At 40.6% G+C, this 21650-nt stretch overlaps 3 protein-coding genes across 3 annotated transcripts; 1 reads left to right on the top strand and 2 right to left on the bottom strand.

Annotated features, from left to right (window-relative positions):
- Positions 1-1807: 1807 nt before the first annotated feature.
- Positions 1808-8402, top strand: tigarb (TP53 induced glycolysis regulatory phosphatase b). The gene is made up of 6 exons (XM_056367576.1): positions 1808-1900; positions 2211-2248; positions 2547-2668; positions 4418-4495; positions 4603-4713; positions 5526-8402. The coding sequence occupies exons 1-6, from the start codon at positions 1869-1871 to the stop codon at positions 5958-5960; spliced, it is 816 nt and encodes a 271-aa protein (XP_056223551.1). The 5' UTR covers positions 1808-1868; the 3' UTR covers positions 5961-8402.
- A 152-nt stretch (positions 8403-8554) lies between these two features.
- On the bottom strand, positions 8555-12441 carry fgf23 (fibroblast growth factor 23). The gene is made up of 3 exons (XM_056367577.1): positions 11053-12441; positions 10857-10960; positions 8555-9956 (listed from the first exon to the last, which is right to left on the bottom strand). Exons 1-3 carry the CDS (start codon positions 11285-11287, stop codon positions 9510-9512), a joined length of 786 nt encoding a protein of 261 aa, XP_056223552.1. The 5' UTR covers positions 11288-12441; the 3' UTR covers positions 8555-9509.
- A 151-nt stretch (positions 12442-12592) lies between these two features.
- LOC130163401 (fibroblast growth factor 6-like) lies at positions 12593-20201 on the bottom strand. Its single transcript, XM_056367578.1, has 3 exons — positions 19423-20201; positions 18790-18893; positions 12593-16164 (listed from the first exon to the last, which is right to left on the bottom strand). The coding sequence occupies exons 1-3, from the start codon at positions 19763-19765 to the stop codon at positions 15988-15990; spliced, it is 624 nt and encodes a 207-aa protein (XP_056223553.1). The 5' UTR covers positions 19766-20201; the 3' UTR covers positions 12593-15987.
- Positions 20202-21650: the final 1449 nt, after the last annotated feature.

The following is a 21650-nucleotide window of genomic DNA, read 5'->3' as shown; positions in this document are numbered from 1 at the left end:
TTTATTTGTCTTCTTCCTCACAACGTTCAATCTACCTCTCTGTAGAATTAATGAGTCTGTTGGATTGTGCCTTTACTTTAGTGAGAGCCTACCTCCCTGTAGCCACCAGAGGGCGACTAAATCACTAAAAACATGGACAAGTGGTAAGAGAAAAAGTGCTACTGCTTTACTCTCTCTGGTATTACTGTCAGACATGCATATCCAACCTGAGAAAGACAAGAAACAAAGTAGCATTGGGATAAAAGAAAAACTTATTTTCATAAGAAAAGTTTTTGGTATGAAAATTTGCCTGCAAGCTTGGTGGAAATAAAGATGGATCATTGGTTCTTGTTTCATCATCCCAAATATTTCAGATATCCACACTGGAGATGATTAAAACACGCTTTACACAATAAATGTGTAGTACCTAAAAAGTTTATTTTCACTAATTAAATTAAAACAAATTCTAAATATCTTAACACTGTTGACCGTTGAACTTATTTGACCTTACTACTACTATATGAAATATCATAACAGAATAACCTTTTTGTTTAAAATCATCTAAAACTAGCCAATAAGTAAAATCATCCATTACAGATGATGTCACAATTCGTCAGCCACATGTGATCTCACTGAGAGCTGGTGACGTCACAGGTTATCACTCCCTCCCACGGCAGCTAGTTTAGCCCCCCCGCCGCCTCACAATCCCCGACGCCGCGTAGGGCCGGGGGTGGTGGGGTGGTAGGGGGGTCAGGCTAGCTGCCTCCCATGGCCACTAGCTTAGCTCGGTACCGGGCCGAGAGGGGCTAGTGGCCTCCTGGACAGCTGGCTTGGCTCGGCGCCGGGCCGAGGGGAACGTCAAGCTAGCTGCCTCCACAGACGGGCAATGGCGAAGCCTCCGAGACACGAGCTTGGGGCTCGTGCGGAGGCCCCCACTGACCGCTGGGGTATTTCCACATGTCCTCTGTGGGATTGTGGATGTACGCTGACAGCAGTTATGGCTTCTATTTACAACCTCTGTTAGTGAGAACTGGTGACGTCATCTGTGACGTCACCAGTTCTTAGTGAACAGCTGGTGACGTCACCCGGGATGTCACCAGTTACCTGTGGCGTCACCAGTTCTCAGTGAGATTACATGGTTGAGGATTTCTGACATCTGTGATGGAGCACCCCAACTGACAAACGTCCGGCTAAACCTAGGGCCTCCTTCCCTGACCCCAGCAACCACCCGACCATCAGAATATCTAGCTCCACAGATGGAAGTCTCTGGTTGGGATGAATTGTACTAATATTGGTAGGGGTGTAGTGTTGCTTGTCTTTTGTTTATATCTTTGCAGTGCTGCCATCTGACTTCATTGTGAGCTTTGTTGTTTTCCAAGGGTAAACTCAGCATGTTTCGTGAGACTACCCTTAAGAATAGATTTCTCAGAAATAGATATTTGTTTACATTTACTTTACTTTTGACACATTAAATAAAATCTAGGTAAACTTGTGTCTGACCTGAATAGGTGAATAGGTTTGGATGTCTGACATATTGAGGGTAACACTAAAAACTTTAAACATAAAATAAAGAAGAAAAAAAAACATTGATTAGCTCTACAGTTTTTCCGCAATGCGTTGTTTAGACGTGGGCAACCTGTTGCTGTGACACAGGTGTACTCTCTCTCCGCCCCTGAAGTCACCGGGAGTTCACGTTGATCATCAGGTCAGACGAAGTCAGACGAAGAGTCAGACGAAGTCAGCCGAAGTCAGCCGAAGTCGATCTCGAACGCACCTATGTTCTTTACGCAGCTCTGCAATGCGATTTGATTTGCGTCATGACGCAAGAGGCTACGTACTGTAATTGCAGATGAACCAACCGGGAAGTGTCTCGTGATCCGCTGCTGAAGATGTTTACATTTAGTTTAACGCTCATAAGACAGTAAGTGATTCTTTACCGGCTTAATTTTCCTTATACATATTTCCAGAGTACTTGAACACGAATGAACCGGTAATGTTAGTCTGTTCTACATCAGCAGTATGTCTTGTCAGTTGGTAGAGCAGCATGGCGGCTGAATGTGAAGCTCAACGGTTAGTTAACAGAAACAAGACGAATAACTTTAGATATGAACAGTGTGTGGCAGTCCTCTTAATTTAGCTGTTTATGTGACTACAGAACGACTTTGTTGTCACCGCTAAAAGATATTTATATGTTTAAGCTAATTCGGCGACATTGCTATGTTTTCACACAGTGGGGAAACACAGTACAACAGGGAAAAGCTCCTGCAAGGTACGTTATAATTTCTGTAACCTGCATCTAAGCATGAATTCAGCTTCAGGTTAAAGATGTGTGTTACAGCATTAAAATATCCTTACATGTTACACTTGAGTGCACTTGCATATCACTTCTACTATTGATACTGTACATTTTGATAATACTTCTGCACTTCTACTTACATATGATTTTGATTGATACTTTTACTCAAGTAAAAGATTTGTTAATCTGTGCAACTTGTTCTACAGTCCACTGTACAGATACTGTATCTTTACTGCACAGACTGAAAACACTGTGTACTTTGTATTTTTAGGTCAAGGTGTGGACACTCCCCTGTCTGAGACAGGTCTGCAGCAGGGTGAAGCAGTAGGACAATACCTCAAAGACATCACATTCAACAATGTGTTTGCCAGTAATTTACAACGGGCTGTACAGGTAAGACGCCTACATTTTTAATTTGGGCAGTATTGTTGGGTTACCAAGAGAAAAATGACTGACAGAAGCAGCTGACAACTGGCCATAACAAGTACCATCTGGATATCACAGATATTTGGTGACAGTGAACTGTTAACTGCTGTGTATTTGTTATGTGTCTGTGTGGTGCTGTTGCCATATTATAGAATAAGGCTGGTGATATTTTATAATTTTTTTATTGTCAACAAATCCCATGAAAAGACCAAAAATAACAATGATCTATCTTCTAACAACTATTACCTGTGTATCTAAAGCCTTATATGTCTTAGTCCTCTGTGCCATAGACCTCCATTCTTCTCCAAAACCTGTGAAAAACTCATCAATGAAACACACTGTTACACTGGGTGACATTTTCCTTCTTTACTATGAACACACACACACACACACACACACACACACACACACACACACACACTCTGCAATTTCACCAACACTGTCATGCAGCTGGACTGGAATATTCACTAAAGGACCAAAGGTGTAGTAATCCACTGTAGAAAATAGTCACCAACAAATGCACTATTTGTTCCTGTTAAGTTAGTAATGTTTTCTAAAAACTATAGTGCCCAGCTGTATTAGGAAATAACTGAGCTTTTTGACATGAATAAAAAAGAAAAAGATATTTATCTTGAGTAGGAACAAATGAGCTTGGGGCTCAGTGGCACAGACAGACTGGGAAAGTCAGAAAGTACAGAGACAGACAAACACATTGTTGGTTTTGGTCTTTTCATGGGATTTGTTGACATAAAAACATAAAATAAAGCCAGCTGTATTCTTGTAAACCTAGTAGTCATGAGGTTTGATAATACTTGATCCAATAATTTATCTGATTTACATTTAAATGTACTTGCATGATGAGAACCCAGATATCATAAACAGGGTATGAGCATAAATTGCAGCACCTCATATGTCGTTGGAGGACCTTCTCATGTGGGTTGATTAAATTTCCTAGAAGTAAAGTCTTTATTTCAAAACCAACATTGTGCAACAGCCTTACATCAGTGACCTTTTTATTAAAGTGATTCCAGACCTGGCCTGTGTTCTCCAGTCAGACCTCACACATTTGTTTCCTTTTAATGAAGAATCGAAATCTTAACAAACTCTTGTGTGATAATTTGCCTCCATATTTCATACAGTGATACTAACAGCACAGGTCAGTAATGCTTAGCACCAGTTTCTGTCATCAGAACAATTGTTGACAAATTAAACTTTTCTTTTGAATAACCCACAGTTAACTCATAGGAAGGGTTGAGCACCAAGATGCAAAAAGAAGCTCCGTTATCGGACCTGAGCAGAATGATGCTTGCTTTTACTTAACATTTTATTTTGGAGGTTCTCAGCACACCACTGTGTCACAGACGGAGCTTCAAATCTCCGCATTTTACTATGAATGAGCAGTAAGTACTGTGTGTGATACTTGATCCTTCCTTAGACGTAATGGGAGCCAGTGCGTAAGTTTCCCATCAGGAACAAATATTTCAGTCAACCTAGTAAAATGTTACTGTTGCTTTCTTCTAATTGTGAAGTACAAGACAAAAACAGGATGCATGTGAATGACTACCAGAAATGAAATAGTTGCGTGAACATTCATGTCTCTATGGGCTTTGACTCACTGGTGCTGACAATGTATGAGTGACGTTTTAGTTTGTCCATGACAGATTCTTTTGGCACTTTTAAATGTCTCGAGTCAGTAATTTCCATTTCCTCCATCAGACAGCTGAAATAATTCTGAGGAACAACACTCACTGTTCTGGCATGGAGATGGTTTTGGAGCCGTTACTCAGAGAGAGGGTAAGATCTGTTGGCTTTATACTACATCCAAAATATCACAGCTTTACATCTAAAACTACAGCATTTTTTTTGCTGAGCTCTAAATTGTGGTTTTGTTGTTCACGCAGGGTTTTGGTATTGCTGAAGGACGTCCAAAAGAGGATCTGAAGAACATGGCCAATGCTGCCGGCCAGTCATGCCGTGACTACACACCACCAGGAGGAGAGACTTTAGACCAGGTGAGTCAGTTAAAGTAAGGATTCATCATTAGGGTACTGATTTAATCACAGTAGAAAACAGACACTTGGAACCTCAAGGGCAAAAGAGTATTGCTTGTACAACAGCACCATGTAGTGTTCATTTTGGGGCATTGCATTGTGAAACTATTTCTGTATGGTTATCAGCTGCAATACTCAATGTAGTAGACTTTTATATACCAGTTAAAAACAATCTTTTATCTTAAAAATGTGAACTTTTCATTACACAAGATGAACAGCCTTGTGTTGAGCTTTGCGACAGGGTAGTGTTATATCAGCTTATGATGTAGGTGAAGGTTCTCCACCTGAAAGGAGCACTTAGCTTCTGTGAAAGTTTAAAATTCACCAAATGTGGAGGTACATGGTTTTCAGCTGACAGCGACAATGTGTGTCTGCTCATGCTGCTGTTCTAATGTCAATGAATTCCTCCCTAAAATGGTTGACATTTTCAAATGTCTTGTTTTGTTCGATGAACAATTCAAAATCCAAATATTCAATTTACAATGATGAACAATAAAGAAAAGCAGCATGTCGTCACTGGAAAAGCTGCAACCAGCGAAATTTGAGCACTTTTGCTTGAAAAATGACAGTTAATTGATTGTTAAAATTGTTGCAGATTAGTCTATTAATCATTTCAGCCCTAATTTCCTCTTTTAACTAACAAAGAAAACAGAGACTCTGTTCTGTTTCTGACTCACTGCCATTTGCTGGTAGTTGTCGCGAGCTCTCAAACCTGCTGGAGTTGAGGAATCTTTTTGATGTCTTAGCTTTGGATCATGTCACCTTGCTTCCAGGTGAAGCTGCGATTCAAAAAATTCCTCAAAGTCCTTTTCAAGCGAATGTTGGATGAACACGGCTCGTCAGGGCCGGATGACTCTACAGGAGCGTCACCATCCGGAGACGCTGCAAATGAGACGGCAGCAGCTGCCTCGGACGTCACCTCTGGTGGTTTGGCTGATGATGGTCTGCAGGGACTGTCAGTCCACGCTCTGGTCGTGAGCCACGGCGCCTACATCCGTGTAGCCATCAGGCACCTTGTAGAGGACTTAAAGTGCTCTCTGCCTCCAGGGGTGAAGATGTCCCACCTTTTTTCCCCCTGTCCAAACACCGGCATCAGTCGCTTTATTCTCACTCTGAGCCAGTCCGAGTCCGGCCCGGTCCTCTCTGCTGCTCGATGTGTTTTCACCAACAGAAAGGACCACCTGGAAAACCTCACAGCTGTTGAATAGTAGAGGAAAACCTTTTATGTGTGCAGGGTCTGTACTGTCTGTGCAGATACACAGTATATCTGACGTATAAAAAAACAGCCACAAACACTAAAGGGAAATAAAAGGCAAAAAAACCTCAAAGTTACCACAGGTGACTAAATTCAACAATGCACAGGGTAAATTATGTTTTGTCAGTAATTAATAGTGTTTTCCTGTGGATCAATAGTCAAAATAGTTGTGCAGTACAGTATTATCAAACCATTCCATCATCCCTCCAACTGTAGGCCAGTAAGGACTTATGTGTCATACTACACATTTAATATGATTCATTTTATTGCCTCTTTTATCATGTTATACCAAAGTCAGACTATTTATTGTATTGTTGAACATTGTTGGTGAGTGTGGCATTTTCAAGTTGATGCATCTCCTGTGTTGCTGTAGAGCTGCTCATTTTACTTGTGCAATATAAGATGACAAGACTGAATCTTTGTTGAGTTTCTGTTTAACAAAAAAGTCTCATGCATACTTATAAATATAAACAGCTACATCATTAAAATTCTGCCTATATGCTAATAAATCAGTAATAACATTACAGTAAAATTATATATAGCAATCTAACTCCTAAAGAGGCCATTCTGCTGCATTAAGAGTACTTTTACTTCTGATACCTATATGTTTTGCTGACACAACTGTTGCATTTTTAACTAAAGTAAGGGTTTGAAAGCAGGGCTTTTCCTTTTAAGGAAGGATTATTAATCTGTGTTACTAGATGTGAATACTTCTTCCACCACTGCTAGTAACCAGGTGCAAGCAAACACACACAATCCACACTGGTATCCCTGATCTGAAAGGCTCTCAGAGTGTGATGGATCTTATCTTTAAGAACTGATACGGATCATTTTTCTCATCCTGAGTGAGTGGGAAAAGTTTGAGCACCTCTGGGCTCTGTACAACTGTCACCTCTGAGCTGTGCAGAGCGTTAACAGGTTTGAGAGACGTGCATTCATCCTCACAGAGCAGTAGTACAGCATCTTGCTGAAGCATCTTAGAAAGTCTTAACAGCTGCTCTTAAAGCAGTCAGTTTGACATGTTGGGAAATACTCCCATTTGCTTTCTTATAGTAGGGCTAAATTATCAAGTGAGCAACTACTGAGGAGCCCAAAAGTCTCTGGTTTACTCCGTATTATTTGGGTCTATATAATCTGATAGAAATTTGCACCACTGAAGTTAAATATCGACTATGACGGGTCTTCTGTCCTCTATCTCGTAACTGTGTCTTATGAAGGGACTCAGTCAAAATCTAGTTTAATACCTTAAATGTTGTAGTTATTTAATGCAAACTGCTTCCAGCCTCAGGCAAGTTGCAATTATTACATCATACAAGTACTATTAAGGCTGCAACCAATAATTTGCATTATCAGTAGGTGTGAAAATTATTTTTTTAATAACTTATTAATTTTGTAGTCTATAAAATGACAGAAAACAGTGGCAGAATGCCCATCATAAATCTCAAAGCCCAAGATAACACATTCAGCTTGCTTTAATATCAAATCAACAGTTGAAAACCCAAATATGGTGAATTTGCTATCATAGAAAATTAGGGAAACTTGCAAACTTTCACATTTAAGAAGCTAGCTCCAATAAATGTTTTACATTTTTGCTAAACAAGGGACTTAAACAATAAATCAGTTATAGCTGTTGCCAATCTGGCTAAGTCTACATCTGTATCTATAATAAAATCACCCCAAAAACACCTCTAAAGTTCAGAGATTATCACGTTAAATATAGTTTGATATGTAAAAATAATGTGTCATGTTTCAGCGGGGTTATGTTGCCTGTGTTGTGCTGTATTCTGTGACTGGACTATTTCTTGGCTGGGAACAGTATAAGTCCTGGAATCTCTAGTGCAATGGGGGAAATGTCAAACTATTCCGTCAAAGGTTAATGAACGACAATGACCAATTTGGCAGTTAGAGAAAGTACAAAGGGCACTAAAGTGTATTTTTAGGTGACACGACTGGGATGTAGCTCATGTACCTGTTTGCTAATTAAGCGGAGGAGGTGTAAAAGTGCAGGATATTCAGCTAATGAGTGGAACTCCACAGTAACTGGGTCAATGTTAAACCTGCTTACACATTCATGACTTCCTTTTCGCATAGTACATGTTGTCTTTATCAAATGACACAGCACACGGGGTGTTAAAGCACCAGGGTTTAAAGACTCCACAAGCACACAAGCCTAGGTTTGCATAAAATAACACACAACACAGACCATGTTTCCTTTATGAGTTTATTTTGTCCCAAATTCAAGCAACACTCCATCCACAACTTCTACTCATACATTCAAAGACAAACCATGTTTTCTTATATGTACATTTAAATGTAATTAAAACTTGTAAAAGCATTCGTATAAATACCATAAATAACACTAAAGGAATGGTTTTAAATAAATAAATACTCTTTGGGACTGTTTTTTTGTGTTTGCTGGTGGTGCCCAGCACCTGTAAAAATTACATAGCAAGAGTTCAGATTTGATATCAAGATCACTGCCCTGTAAAAGGTTGTTTACCTTGTAGTTATATCCCTTCAAGTCATGAATTATAGGATGTATTATTGGTGGAAAAAAATACAAATATATCGGATACTGGAAGTGATTGTAGTGATATGTAGTTCTTGGAACGACTGTTTTTTAGGTTCAAAATCTAACACTAAACTAACTTCAAATCTTCTATATCCAAGTCAGTAAACTTAGGACTTCAAAATACAGGCAGAACTTCATCTTAACTCTACTAAATGCATCTCTTGGTTATATTCATGCATATATTTTTTTGTTTGAAATCATGCCTGCCTAGTTTCACATCAGTTAGACAGGGCCTTCAGTCCTCCAGAGGTAGGCTAAGTCGGGCTTCTGTCTTTTGAGATAAAATCGATGTCACTGAAATGTGGGTTTCTCAGACCAGCTGTAAAAACCTCAATGAGAAGAGACCACAGAGAAACAAAGACAATGTATGCATGCTGATTATAAAGGATTGAGATGGGAAATGGATTTGGATCATTCATCTTGGCATTTAAACAACTAATTTGTTAAAAGTTACCAGATTTCTCATAACAGCATTTTTTGATGTGGTGAAGTAACATATCCTCCATTAATCACCAAACCTGCTTCAGAATGTACAAAATATTCATCATTGATGAGTAAAATCCAGGTAAAACACATCCATTATTGATTTAACTTATTATACCTATGATCTCAGAGCACGAGATGTTCAAACAGAAGCAGAAGAGTTTTGGGCTTTCAGACAATATGGATTGTGCAAAAGGGGCTGCAAGTCAAGTCTAATATTTTGTACATTCAGTGTATAAACACACTGTTTCTCTGAACGATTGATGGCAGAAAACACATTGTAATTAAGACAGTGTGAAAAGAAGGAGCAACGTGAATGCTCTCCTTTCAGTTTTTTTCAAAAATAACTTGTGATGTTTTATGTTTTTTGTCTCGTATGATGATAAACTACCAGCTTAAAGTTGAACTCACTTATAGTAAGGTAAAAGGAGCGCCCACACTTCGCAGTCACCCCATGGTCCCGGAGGTCCGAGGGCTGGCTGGGTTGGACGAATGCACGTTCCAAGGGTCGTGGGTAGACGGAGCCAGCGGCGTCTCCCGGGACACGTTGCGTCCGTCGTCCCCTGCCTCCACCTCCAACTCCAGCTCTGCGTCGTCCTCCGGCACGGCCCGGGAGTCCGAGCCTTCCTCTGTCTGACCCAGGTAGACGTTGTGCGGGTCGGAGGGATCCACCACCTGGTTCCTCTTCTCCCTGTGCAGCAGGAGGCGCTCCAGCGGCACCGTGTTCTTCTTGGGCAGGAAGAGGGAGGTCTGCGGCAGGTTCTGACCCGCTGAGTACACCTGCCGGGAGCCCTCCAGGTTGAACAGGATACCGGTGCGGCTGGAGTAGTACACGTCCCGGTTGTTCTCCAGAAGCTTGTGGTTGAAGAGACAGTCGTCTCTGAGGCAGATGGGCTGAGAGGGGGAAGGAGGAAACCAAACTACATTATGGAAATATCCTATTGTTTCTCTAAATGCAAGACATTAAACATCAGTTTTGTCTATTAACAAACTTTTATATGTATCAAAATATCATTATAATCATCCCCAAATCGGCTGATACACTGAATATGCTGGACTTAACTAAATAGGCTTATGACCACTAATAAAAAGGCGTTTTATTAATTAAACAATCACATAATCGTACTTTCCCACTTGTTAGTCTTTAAGAGGTAAGTCAAATAAAACTGTTTTGCAAATATACGCAAGAATATTGCACATAAAAGTGATCAAATCAAGTTGATATATTTTCTCACTTTTCAAGGGTTTTCATTCCATAGGTAACTGTGACTTTCCTCATCTGCCTTTTTTCGGTAATGATCTCTCGTTTTAATAAACGGAAGAGAAACTACTACAGAAAAGTAAAACAACTTCGCCACTATGTTAGCAGTTTGTTCACTTGGTGTGAATGAAATCATGAAAAAAGAAATGCAATGAATAATTTCATGTTCAGACAACCTATCGTTGCAGTAAATTTTGTGCGTAAAAGTATAAAAAGCGGTGTTAAAAATATGCGTAAATCCCTGCAATGGTGCCAAATATCAATGCAAAAATAGATAAGAGGATAGATAAAGTTAATGGTAACTATGAGTCGAGCTGAGTAATTCACATATAACCAAATAAATTGATGTTAAGACAACCTATAGCTGCAGTATGATTGTGCGTAAAAGACCCATAGAAAGTGGCGTTAAAACGATGCGTAAAACCTCAGAAGGGTGCCAAATTAGACGAACTAAAAATTAAAAGTTAAGTCTAGGTGTTCGACTGAATTGAAAGTAGCAATCAATCGACCTGAAAGTATAAGTATTGGCTTACAGAGCTGAACGGGTTGCCTTCCAAATCCATACACAGGAAACGGCTGCTTTTCACCCCGAGGATGGCGATGCGCTCCCTTGTTTCAGCTTTCAGTAAAATCACACCTGCAGGGGAGAAAGAGGTGTTAAACAGACCTTCATATACCACACTAGAAATAAACTTTAAAAAAAAGACAGCAACGGTAAAAAACGCTTACTATATGAACTCCTGACTGTAGTTTTGCGCACAGTGCCATCTAATCTGATCTCCAAGTAGAAGTTGTTGAGGTCTGTGGATGTCTGCAGGTGAATGTATCTCCTCGGGTTCCCCCAGTTGGATCCCACCAGCGGGGATGGATTCGGGGCCGTTTCCCCGAGAGGAAATCCCTGAAGGACAGCGAGTAAGAGCGCCAGCACAGTGTCCCTCATCCCCAGTCTCCTGTTGACGTCCATCCTGGAGCAAAACCGGTGCTTTCCACTGAGAGCTGCTGGGAGTTTTCAGATGCTCTGTTGTCCCAAAGTTTGGAGACAGTTCCTATTTAAAGCCCCCTGAGTGCCACTCCTGCTCACATCCTTTGCGTAAAAAAAAGAAACTCGCCCCCAAAGCAGATGTGCGGGTTTGCTGCAGCGGAAGGGCCACTTCCACCTCTGTCTGTTTATCCCGATACTCTTGGTCAGACAACAGGACTCTTATTTTTGGTGACACGTCTTGACTCATCCATCTTTACGACTATTTCCTAATGGTCCACCAGTTCAGGGTTATGTTGGAGCTGGAAACATTGTGTGTTGGTCAATATATAAAAAATAATAATACGAATACAGAAGGATATTTTAATCTAATCAGGGATAAAATATAATCATTTTTAGTTGTGTATGAGCTCAACTGATGTTTGCAGTTTCTGCAAACCTCACAATTCTTGATTAAAGAATTTGCAATATATTTTGTATATAGTCAAAGTTTGAAGTTAGTTCTATTTGCTGCTTTTACGCACCTGCCCAACTCATCATTTCCACTCTTCCTCCAGTAGAGGGAGCCACGCCCTCATTCAGCGAAGCTGTGAGTGACTTCCTGGAAAGTTACTGTGCTTGAGACTGGCAAAACTGCACTTTTGGATGCGTAGGACACATTTAACTGTGCACCATTATAGAGAATGTTCCTGGAGGTTGGCATTTCAAAAGTTTGTCTTGAAATTCCTCCAGAGAATTAAACTCACCACCCACTTCCAGCTGAAGGAAATCAAGATCATTTAGTGCAGTTAGATATTTCACATCCTTACTAACTGTTACATATACACCACAATAAATACCAGTTGTGGAACTTAACTTAATTGTACTTCTATACAGTTTGGGGTCCTCATACTTTACTTGAGTATTTCTATTTCATGCTCTTTAAAAATTTGGGAGGGAAATATTGTACTTTTTACTTTACTACAGTATTTCAGAGCTACAGCTACTTTTCATATTTATATTTTCCATAAAGAATGATATGAGACATGCATTGTTGCATCAGTATTAACAATCTAATAGTATCGATTAATATATCACTCACATGGGCCATTTTTCTGCACGAGTGCTTTTACTTTTAATACTTTAGATACATTTTGTCGATAATATTTCTGAATGCAAAGGAGTATTTTTATATTGTTATTGTAGTATTTTTACTTAGTAAAGTATCTGAGTACTTCTTCCATCCATAGATTCAACAGTTACATGAGAGTTCATCAGATACCACAGATGGAATTACACTTTACCAGCAAGCAGTTAAAAAAAACAAACTTTTATTGGTATCTCAGGAATACAGTAGACTGCTGTGCACAGCACATACGTACAAAAATAAAAGGAAAAAACTTTAATATCCTTACTTAGCATTGTCTGTTTTCAGAAACAAATAACTGGAGTTTGTTTCTTCTTAATTTACAGTCATCAGCAAACCGAAACTAAGGCAGAAGGTGAGGTATATGACAACAGAGATGAGAGGAATAGAGTGGAGGCTCACTCCCATTCAGAGCAGGAGTTAAAAACGAACAAAAACAAAACACATAAAGCACACACCCCTGATCAAACTCAGGGCCCTGGCATGCCAATAATACATTAAACATTATTTAAAAAAAGATGATCCTCACCTTGAATTAATTGAAATTTGATCTATGATAAGATGTGGAAAGAAAAAAAACAACAGATCAATCTGGATAAATTTTTTTGGTCAAAGCTGAAAGGTGAGCTTTTTGTTTTAGACACAAATGTTCACTCTTTTAGGGATCCAGCTCTATTTTTGACAGAAATGTGAGAAAACTCACGTCTTTATATAATCAAGATGTTGTTAATAAGGTGCTACTAGTGACGTCAGACATCTTGACCGGGTTAGAAGCACTCATTGCTGCGCATGCAGAATTTACTTCTACACCTTCCTCGGTTGAAAATGCTGAACATTTCCTACCAACACAGAAATGTACTGCATGCAGCCTCGTCTACAACAGCAACAAGTCTTTTTTAGTTTTTTGAAACTTTGAGTGAAATTTGCTCTGCGTCATGGGAGCCTCAGCACTGGAGAAAAAGAAAACATCCTCAGAACAAAAAGAGGAGGAGATTCATCTGTGGGAAGAATACTGGTATGAATGGATCTGTGCATGGCAGACAACAGTTGAGCAGCAGGTGATACTGTGTCAGTATGTGGTGAGAGGTGTTTGGGGTTGAGGCAGTGCCCAGCAGCAGCAGCAGCAGCAGGAGAGGGCACGTCCTGAGGATGGCCGGGCAGCCGTCCCGCAGGATTTGAGTGCAGCAGGAGAGGTGAGGCTTTGCGTGACTCTGCCTGCTCCTCACACACTGCATTAACTCTGCAGATGTCCCCTCCTCTCTACTTGTGTTGGGATATTTCTGGGGAGGGGCATGCATGTTGTAGAGGTGCATTTTAAAGAGGTGGGGCTCTGAATTCAGAGAAAGACGCAGGATTGTTTCAGAAATATTGTAGATCATGAAGCAGGGAACTATGAGAGCTGTGTTTTTCTACCAGTCAGTTGGAGACCAACTGTGGCGCTATCAGTCCACTAAATTATATTGTGTTTAATTATAAAATAAAGTTGGTTTAAGCACTTCAAGTTCCTATTTCATGGAAGCAGTCCGACTCATATAGCCGACCACCCCGGCCGCTGGGGCTGGGGCCAAGGCTGGTCCGTGACTCTGACCTTGAACTAAAAAAGGCTGAAAGGAGAGGAGGAAGCTCCTGGGTTACAGCAGGAATCCCAAGGTCTCTGCCTGCAGTGGGTGAGTGGTGAGGTGAGGGGGGTATAAGAGACGAGCAGAGGTGGGTGGTGGTGGGGTGCTCAGGTATGCAGGAGGCTGCCTGTCATCCTGGCAGATCCACATTCCCGTAGGGGGTTTGACGAACAACAAAGGCAGCGGGCCGGCTCCCTTACATACGTCTTTCCTGGATTTAAATAGTCCTGCTTCCTCTCTAAACACAAGAGCGGATGGAGGCTGATGGTGGAGCAGGCTTCAGTTTTTTTTCTCAAGTAAACAGCTGCAGAAACTACACGGGAAGATGCACGCTGTTAGATTCTCAGACATTACGTGAGGCAAGAAAAACTGATTGTTGTCCACATACTAACAGTAAGTCTGCAAAGCAAGGTGCAACTTCAGCTTTGTAAACAAACTGCTACTATGTATTCCTTCTACATCATATATAAATATATATATATATATATATATATATATATATATTTATGAAAAGATGCTGTAATTTATTAACTCTGACCTTCTAAAATGTTTAAAATCAAGCCAACAATCAATGGAAATGAAGACATTATCTAAAAATCTTACAGGGTGCATCCATTCTACCAACTGCACTGTCCTTTAGTCCTTCAGGGCAAATGATTGACTCATCTCTAATTACATTAAAAACTATCTGCCTCCAGCTCCAACACCTCGCTGCCACTGCAGTGCTGCTGCAGAGCACACAGACAATCAGGGGAAACAGCCCAGGGCACGCACATACTCCACCGAACACACAACGACAAAGTAAAAGAAAGAAACACATGGGGGCCGATTCCTACCAAAACATTTCGGCACCATCATCGATGGTTCACTGTGCAACCTGAACTCTTTTTGCCTCGTCCAGGCAACTGCGACAAAGCAGCGTAAAAAGCTCCTGAATTCTTCTTTTACGTTTGCGACTATTTACATCGATTTTCATTGGTTTCATGGACAGAAGACATCATTTTCGAAAGCAGCTAAAGCTTTGCGATTCAAAAACAGCAACCCACTTTACTGCAGGAGCTCTGTCCAAGTCAATGCAGGTACATTTCTACTGTGCGCTCTATCTGCTCAGTTGATTCTTGTGCAGATGCAGGCCAGGGCCAAACTAAAAATTTCTCCATGCTTGGATAGATATGTATTCCACCCTGTTTATTTGCTGGCTATGCCGCACAGTCAAACTCATGGCCTCTCGCCAGTCTCTATGGCTGACCGTTCTCTGGTCTCGACCACAGATTGTATATTACTTAATCGATCTAATTACAGAAAAGAAAATAAACCAGAGATAGTCAACCCCCCCTCCCCTCCTGAGGCCCTCTCCGGAGTGTCAGCCCTATTTCTGACTCCAGCAGGTGTCTCTTACATGCAAGTTTAAGGGGGCCACAAGTGGGAACACCAAGGCACCTTTAAATCGTGCAGCAAAGGTAGTGCATTTAAGTTTCCCTCACTGCCAGACATGGACGATCGAGCAGGGAGCCATCAAGCGCTCAAAGGTTCAAAAGAAATGATAAACTTAGCAGATATTTGAGCAAAAGTCCATGCATCCCTTAATCTAGTAAAGTGGTTCTTTGAGGTAATAAAAAGTATTCATTTCACTCTTTAAAAGCACAGGATATAGCCCATCCTCCATCTCAAAAAAGGAAGTGACACATAGTTCAGTTACAGCAAGCACCAAGGTAAAGTGAGACAGGCAAAGGCTTCAACTCTCCCCGTCCATAAAAACAATAAGCAGCACAGTATGGCATACATATACAAAGATAGCTATCCAAATATACATATTTATAAACAGAATAAATATTTGTTTTCTTATGCAGTCCATTGGTGTGTATATCATGACTATGTATTTCTATATTACCTGGAAGAACATCCACATGTGCAAATTACTGAGTTATTGCCAGTTTCTCTCATAGTCGCGGGAGGAAATGTGTGACAGTCATGGCGGTGGTGGCCTTGTTGCCTCTTTTTACACGGCCATGCTTGCTGAGGGCGATGTAGAACCCCTTGTAAACAAAAGACTCATAGGCATTGTAGTTGTTGGGCAGCAAAGTCTCCTTGAACTTGCACTCATCCCCGAAGACTCTCTAAAAAGAAAAAAGAAAAAAAAAGAGAGCGACAAGGGGTCAATAAATCTCCTGACAGACACAGGATGAACATCACAACATATGCATGGTCTCCACGTGACCTTTAGTTTGGCAAACAGCCTGCTTAGAAAGCTTTGAGGGAAACTGGAGGAGGTGGCATGCTGTTGCAAAAGAAATGTCCTTTTGAAATGCGGATACCAGCCTAACTGCTTTTACTGCTGAACTCGTAAAAAATCCCAGAATAAATTAAAATATTAACACTAAACCAAAGGGAAAGTGCAACTGAATAAGCAGTTATTAAATGCTAAGCATACAGCAGTGGGACAGATGGAAACATTATGGCTGAGTTGTGAACTATCTGAAAGTTTAACACTGTACCCCATGAAATGCATATTATTTGAAGTAAGTGAAGGTGTAAACAGTGTAGACATACTCGGTTACAAAAACTTGAGCGTGCAGTAAAAGTGAATAAGTATTAAAATCTAATTTTAACAATTTAGTGACAAAAGTAAAAGTACTCGTTGCACTGAATGGCCTATTTCAGAATCACACGTATCACTGGTTATAACTGTGGACGTAAGCATGACTTTAATGTTGCAGCTGGTAATAGTGGGGCTAATTGTGATGATATACTGCTGGCTAGCTTACTCTATAATAATACATAATTTATCAGTTGGTTGCATTTTGTTATTAATAACTTGAGTCAACAATTAATTAAAGATGTCAGATAAGTACAGAGTAAAAAGTACATTTGCATAAAGTACCTCAAGACTGTAACTAAGTGCAGAACTTGAGTAAATGCACTTAGTTATTTTCCACCCCTGGTGCCAATATGATACATGAGTCTTGCTTTTACAATAACTTCAATAAAAATATATTTTTCAATTCAACAAAAGAAGCCAAACTTCTCATATGTTGAACTAAATAAAAAAGATGCAAAAGTGGCAAAGTTATATGATCTTAAACAGAAACTGCCTTTTTCAAAGAATAAGTAAAGAAGAGTATGACTCTGCACAAAGGCTTAGTACTACGTTTAGTTTGATACTTGGTGCTACTTTAGGTTACTATACAAATGTATTGAGGTAAAAGTAAAATGTTGAGAGTTTAGAGGAATTCCTTCTGTGTTTTATTTGCTGGTCTCCTTTAGATGAATCAAAAATAAAGTCATCCTAGAGACTCCTTACAAATCAAGAGGACAGTTAAAAACCATTTACTACTATATCATGTACTGTATACACTGTATACTCTATGTATAGTATATACAACGCATGTATATATATATATATACAAATAAATACTATATGTAATATTAAACACACACTAAGTTGAAGTTTTAGTTTCACTGGAATCAGGTTTTACTTTTTAAAATTAAAACAAAACAAAAATCAGGACCCACCGTATTATCTGATGTGTCGATGGTCCCTAAAATTACATGAATATCACACAGACATCGTCTTTTATTCGAGGACTCTAAGACTTAAGACATTAAAGACAGTCAGTCATACTGTGCCCTACTTTTCAAAGGCCATATTTGGCCTGTCATTGGTTTTAATGATGATTTGGTCTGTTACTGTTTGACTGCCACGGCAGATTAAGTTTATTATCTGCTTTGATTAACGTGGTGAGGAAGAAAATGGCATATGTGTATATACAGATTCCAGTGATGGAAAGTAACTAAGTACATTTACTCAAGTACTGGAGTACTTATAAAAGTACAGTCTTGTTCTTTTTTGATGTATTTCCATTTTATGCTACTTTCCATTTTGTATTGTACTTTTTACTCCCCTACATTTGTATGATATAGGCACTAGTTACTTTGTTGATAAAATGTTCATAAAATGAAATGATAGTTCATAAAATATAATATTAAACTAGTCAGATAGACCAGTCTATAAATTAGGTCCATTTTGGACCTTCTCGGTCGGTGCAGCAGTAGTAAAATAGTCAAATAATACATGTTAATAACTGCTAACAGTGGCTATTCCTCTGCATAATCACCACCTTTACTACTACTAATGTTTATTACTTAATTCAGTGGTTCTCAAAGTGGGGTCCGGGGACCCCAAGTGGTCCTTAAGGAGGTATTTGGGGGTCCCCAGCAAAAAGGGGAATCAACGATTTACACTATAATTCCATCCATAGGTAATGATGACAGAATGTATGAGTGTTGTGGTCATGGGTTTCCAACTGTTTCTGTAATAAAACAAAGTAAATCTTATCCGATGGGGGTCTGTGGTCTAATTTGTGTCAGTTCAGGGTCCTTGATGTGACAAAGTTTGAGAACCACTTGAATTACATATTGTTGATATCACTTCTGCACCTTTACTTAATTCTGCCTGCAGGACTTTTATTTGTAATGGGGCACTTTGACTGTGTGGTATTGAAGAAGATTGTGGCATTAATACATTCTCTAAGTGGGACTCCTTGGACCCCACTGTGAAACCCCCCTATCATCAGAGCATATTAATAACACAACAGTGCTCATAAACCCGTGGATGCAGCAGCTACTTGAACTCATCTTACACTGAGCAGGATGTGTGCGTGTGTGTGTGTGAGAGAGAGAGAGAGAGAGAGAGGGAGAGAGAGAGAGAGAGAGAGAGACTCTGGAGTTGCGCACAAACGTACCGTTCCGTATAACCTTCCTCTGCTGTTCATTGCGACAAACAGCTCACTCCTCACTCCGAACAAGCTGATCACTCCTCGGTCCACGGTGGAGATCTCTATTAGACCTAAACGAAACATAAGGTTATGAAAGCAGAGACAGTGTCACACTGCGACTGGGGACAAAGTCGAGTTAACTGGCCTATGCAGCAGTGATGGGTGTAACCTTGCAGGTGCACTGCGACTGGATGATGCTCTCTCTGCTCAATTAGCCCGTTGGAATCATCATCCATTTGCATATTAGACATTATGATGCCGTGTGAGTGTAGTTTACAGCGTGCAGAGTGGGATCAGTGTGTGTGTGTGTGTGTGTGTGTGTGTGTGTGTGTGTCCTGCTGCAGCGGGACGCAGGGTAAAAATAAGTTAGCGTCTAAACTGGGTCCAAGCATTCATGTCATGTTTTTGGCTTGGGAGGATATTTCGCACTGCACGGATGTAAGGCTCAGTACACAGTTTTTGCTTTCGGAAACTTTCAACCATGCCGACACCTCTTATTAAATATCATGCAAGACAAGTGAGCCGCTCTAACTTTTACACAGCCTGCGCATAGGGTTACACTCTTTTTCTGGGTCCAGCGCTTTCCCGGATGCAACTCACTGTATTGGTTCTCATTGTGTGCACCGCTTATCCTGCCATCCGGGAGCACCTGCAGGTGAAACCCAATGCCCACGTTGCAGTACAGTCGCCGCACTCTTTTGATGCCCTGCAAATAGTCACTCTCCCAGTTCAGCTCCGATTTCCCCCCAGTTATACCCAGATAGGAGCGGGAGAAGAGGGTCTCCCACTTCTTTTCCATTAAAGTCGCATTAGTCCTGCTCGGAATCGGATAAGATGAAACGATCCCCCAGAGAGAAGTCCACAGTACAATTACTGCTGGCAGCGTCCAGTGCGTCCTGGCCCCGCTGGACATACTGTAGAGGCACCTTTGCGCAATGGCCATCCAGTTTACCTTTGGGGCACGTGGTCAAAGTTACCTGCCCTAAAAATGCAACTCTTCTTGTTTTCTGTCCTTTGGCATGGTGGTGGTAAAGGCTTATTTTGGGATCAAGGCAGATCAAGGCCCCATAGCCAGAGATCTGAGCAGGAGCAGAGGGACAGAGCGCGTCGGAGCTTGAATTGGTGCCGGTGGCGATGATCATCTTTCGCCGCTCCGCGCCTCTGTACAGGCAACGCTGGCCGTGGAGGGGACACCACTCAACGCAAAACCAGCTCACCTTGCCCCCGACTCTCACATCCTAAAATGACATCACTGTGACTTCACCGCTGCACCCCCCCATCAAAAGTGGGAGATGGGAGGAGGAGAGTTACAGGACCCTAGCAGCAGCAGCAGCAGTAGTTCTGATAGGAATGATGGGGGGTGCTGCACCTTCACATTAGCGTCAAAATAAGCCAGACAGAATAAGAAAAAGCGTTTCCTGTGGTATATTTCAAAATAAAACCCTAATCGGTGTGACTGGGTTGTAACTCTCCAAGTGAGTCTGTGCATTGCCTCATCTACTAAAACCTCCAAACTCAATTGAATAAACTGCAAATTTAAGAGAGCATCCTTAAATACTTCCATTTAAGGCAAAAGCGGTCATGGAATGGTTTGATGGGTATGCAAATCACGTGAATCATATCCCAGGGCCTCTTCAATAATCAAAACTCAACTAGACTGAACACCCATGGGAGAATTTGGCCCAAAATGTCAGCCAAAGCTCATTATCAAAACACAACAACTCCAGTGGACTTTCACTGAGTAAAATCTATGCCAAGGATCAGTAACGCTGTTCTGGCAGCTTACTAATGCCTTGTTTATACACTTTATCCTGATATGAATACATTTAGCTAAAATAATGAGGTCATAAAATGAAAGCACTGATTGTAGTGCTTGTGAGCTCCATTTAAATTATTATAATAGGAAGTGACAAACTGTGGCTACAACTAGTAATAACTTTCATTTCAGATTTATCAGTTGGTTAATTTTACGATGAATTGATCGGGCTAATGGTTCAGTCTATACAACATCATATATATATATATATTTTTTAATTTAAAACATTTTCATCTAGGATTGCTGCTATTTCAATGTTTTATACCATTTGAAGTGAATCTCATTGATTCTTTTGTTGTTGAACAGAATAGGACATCTGAAGACACCACCTTGGCCTCTCAGGACGTGTGATGGCATTCCATATATGTGTTTTAGACATGTGATGGGTTAAAATATTAAATGAAGAAATAATTAACCGTGAATAAAATAACTATTAGTTGCAGCTCTAGAAGACTGTATTCAGGGTGGGGTAAGCCTACATCTGAACTGCAAGTTTTGTAATTGAGGTAAAAAAAATATATATATAATAGTAAACGGAAACACAGACACCGTACTCTCCTAAATGTCATGTTTCATATCACAAAATGTATACAAGATTATAATTCTTAATTAACACAGAATCTCATCTCACAGGAACTGAGGGTCGCACGTCCCTAATGTTTTCCTCAAGTTTTGATATTAACTGCTTTTATTTTGAAGGTAATCTAACCTATTTTTTCGGTCTTCCTCTGGCTAATTGTGGCTGACCTGACACAGCTCTTTCTCACATGGGAGACCTGCAGGAGGGGAGGGTGTGTGTGTGTGTGTGTGTGTGTGTGTGTGTGTGTGTGTGTGTGTGTGTGTGTGTGTGTGTATGTGTGTGTGTGTGTGTGTATGTGTGTGTGTCTGTGTGTGTATGTGTGTGTGTGTGTGTGTGTATGTGTGTGTGTGTGTGTGTGTGTGTGTGTGTGTTTGACTTTCATTGGCGTTGAGCAATCATGGGATGGATGGATGGATACTGTGTCCAGAACCC

This window comes from Seriola aureovittata, chromosome 22 (assembly GCF_021018895.1).
Source record: "Seriola aureovittata isolate HTS-2021-v1 ecotype China chromosome 22, ASM2101889v1, whole genome shotgun sequence".
Taxonomy (NCBI): domain Eukaryota; kingdom Metazoa; phylum Chordata; class Actinopteri; order Carangiformes; family Carangidae; genus Seriola; species Seriola aureovittata.
Note: the sequence above shows the minus strand (reverse complement) of the source record. Positions and strands in the feature narration are given on the sequence as shown.

What these genes read in the sequence shown, in the direction of transcription:
- fgf23 (XM_056367577.1), bottom strand. Translation starts at nt 11,287, where the DNA reads ATGGACGTCAACAGGAGACTGGGGATGAGGGACACTGTGCTGGCGCTC. An exon ending in TACAGTCAGGAGTTCATATA is followed by an intron (nt 10,961 to 11,052) that starts GTAAGCGTTTTT and finishes TCTCCCCTGCAG; the next exon opens with GTGTGATTTTACTGAAAGCT. An exon ending in AAGGCAACCCGTTCAGCTCT is followed by an intron (nt 9,957 to 10,856) that starts GTAAGCCAATAC and finishes TCCCCCTCTCAG; the next exon opens with CCCATCTGCCTCAGAGACGA.
- LOC130163401 (XM_056367578.1), bottom strand. Translation starts at nt 19,765, where the DNA reads ATGGCCATTGCGCAAAGGTGCCTCTACAGTATGTCCAGCGGGGCCAGG. An exon ending in ACACAATGAGAACCAATACA is followed by an intron (nt 18,894 to 19,422) that starts GTGAGTTGCATC and finishes TGTTTCGTTTAG; the next exon opens with GTCTAATAGAGATCTCCACC. An exon ending in GAGGAAGGTTATACGGAACG is followed by an intron (nt 16,165 to 18,789) that starts GTACGTTTGTGC and finishes TTTTCTTTTTAG; the next exon opens with AGAGTCTTCGGGGATGAGTG.
- tigarb (XM_056367576.1), top strand. Translation starts at nt 1,869, where the DNA reads ATGTTTACATTTAGTTTAACGCTCATAAGACA. An exon ending in CAGGGAAAAGCTCCTGCAAG is followed by an intron (nt 2,249 to 2,546) that starts GTACGTTATAAT and finishes TTGTATTTTTAG; the next exon opens with GTCAAGGTGTGGACACTCCC. An exon ending in ATTTACAACGGGCTGTACAG is followed by an intron (nt 2,669 to 4,417) that starts GTAAGACGCCTA and finishes TTCCTCCATCAG; the next exon opens with ACAGCTGAAATAATTCTGAG.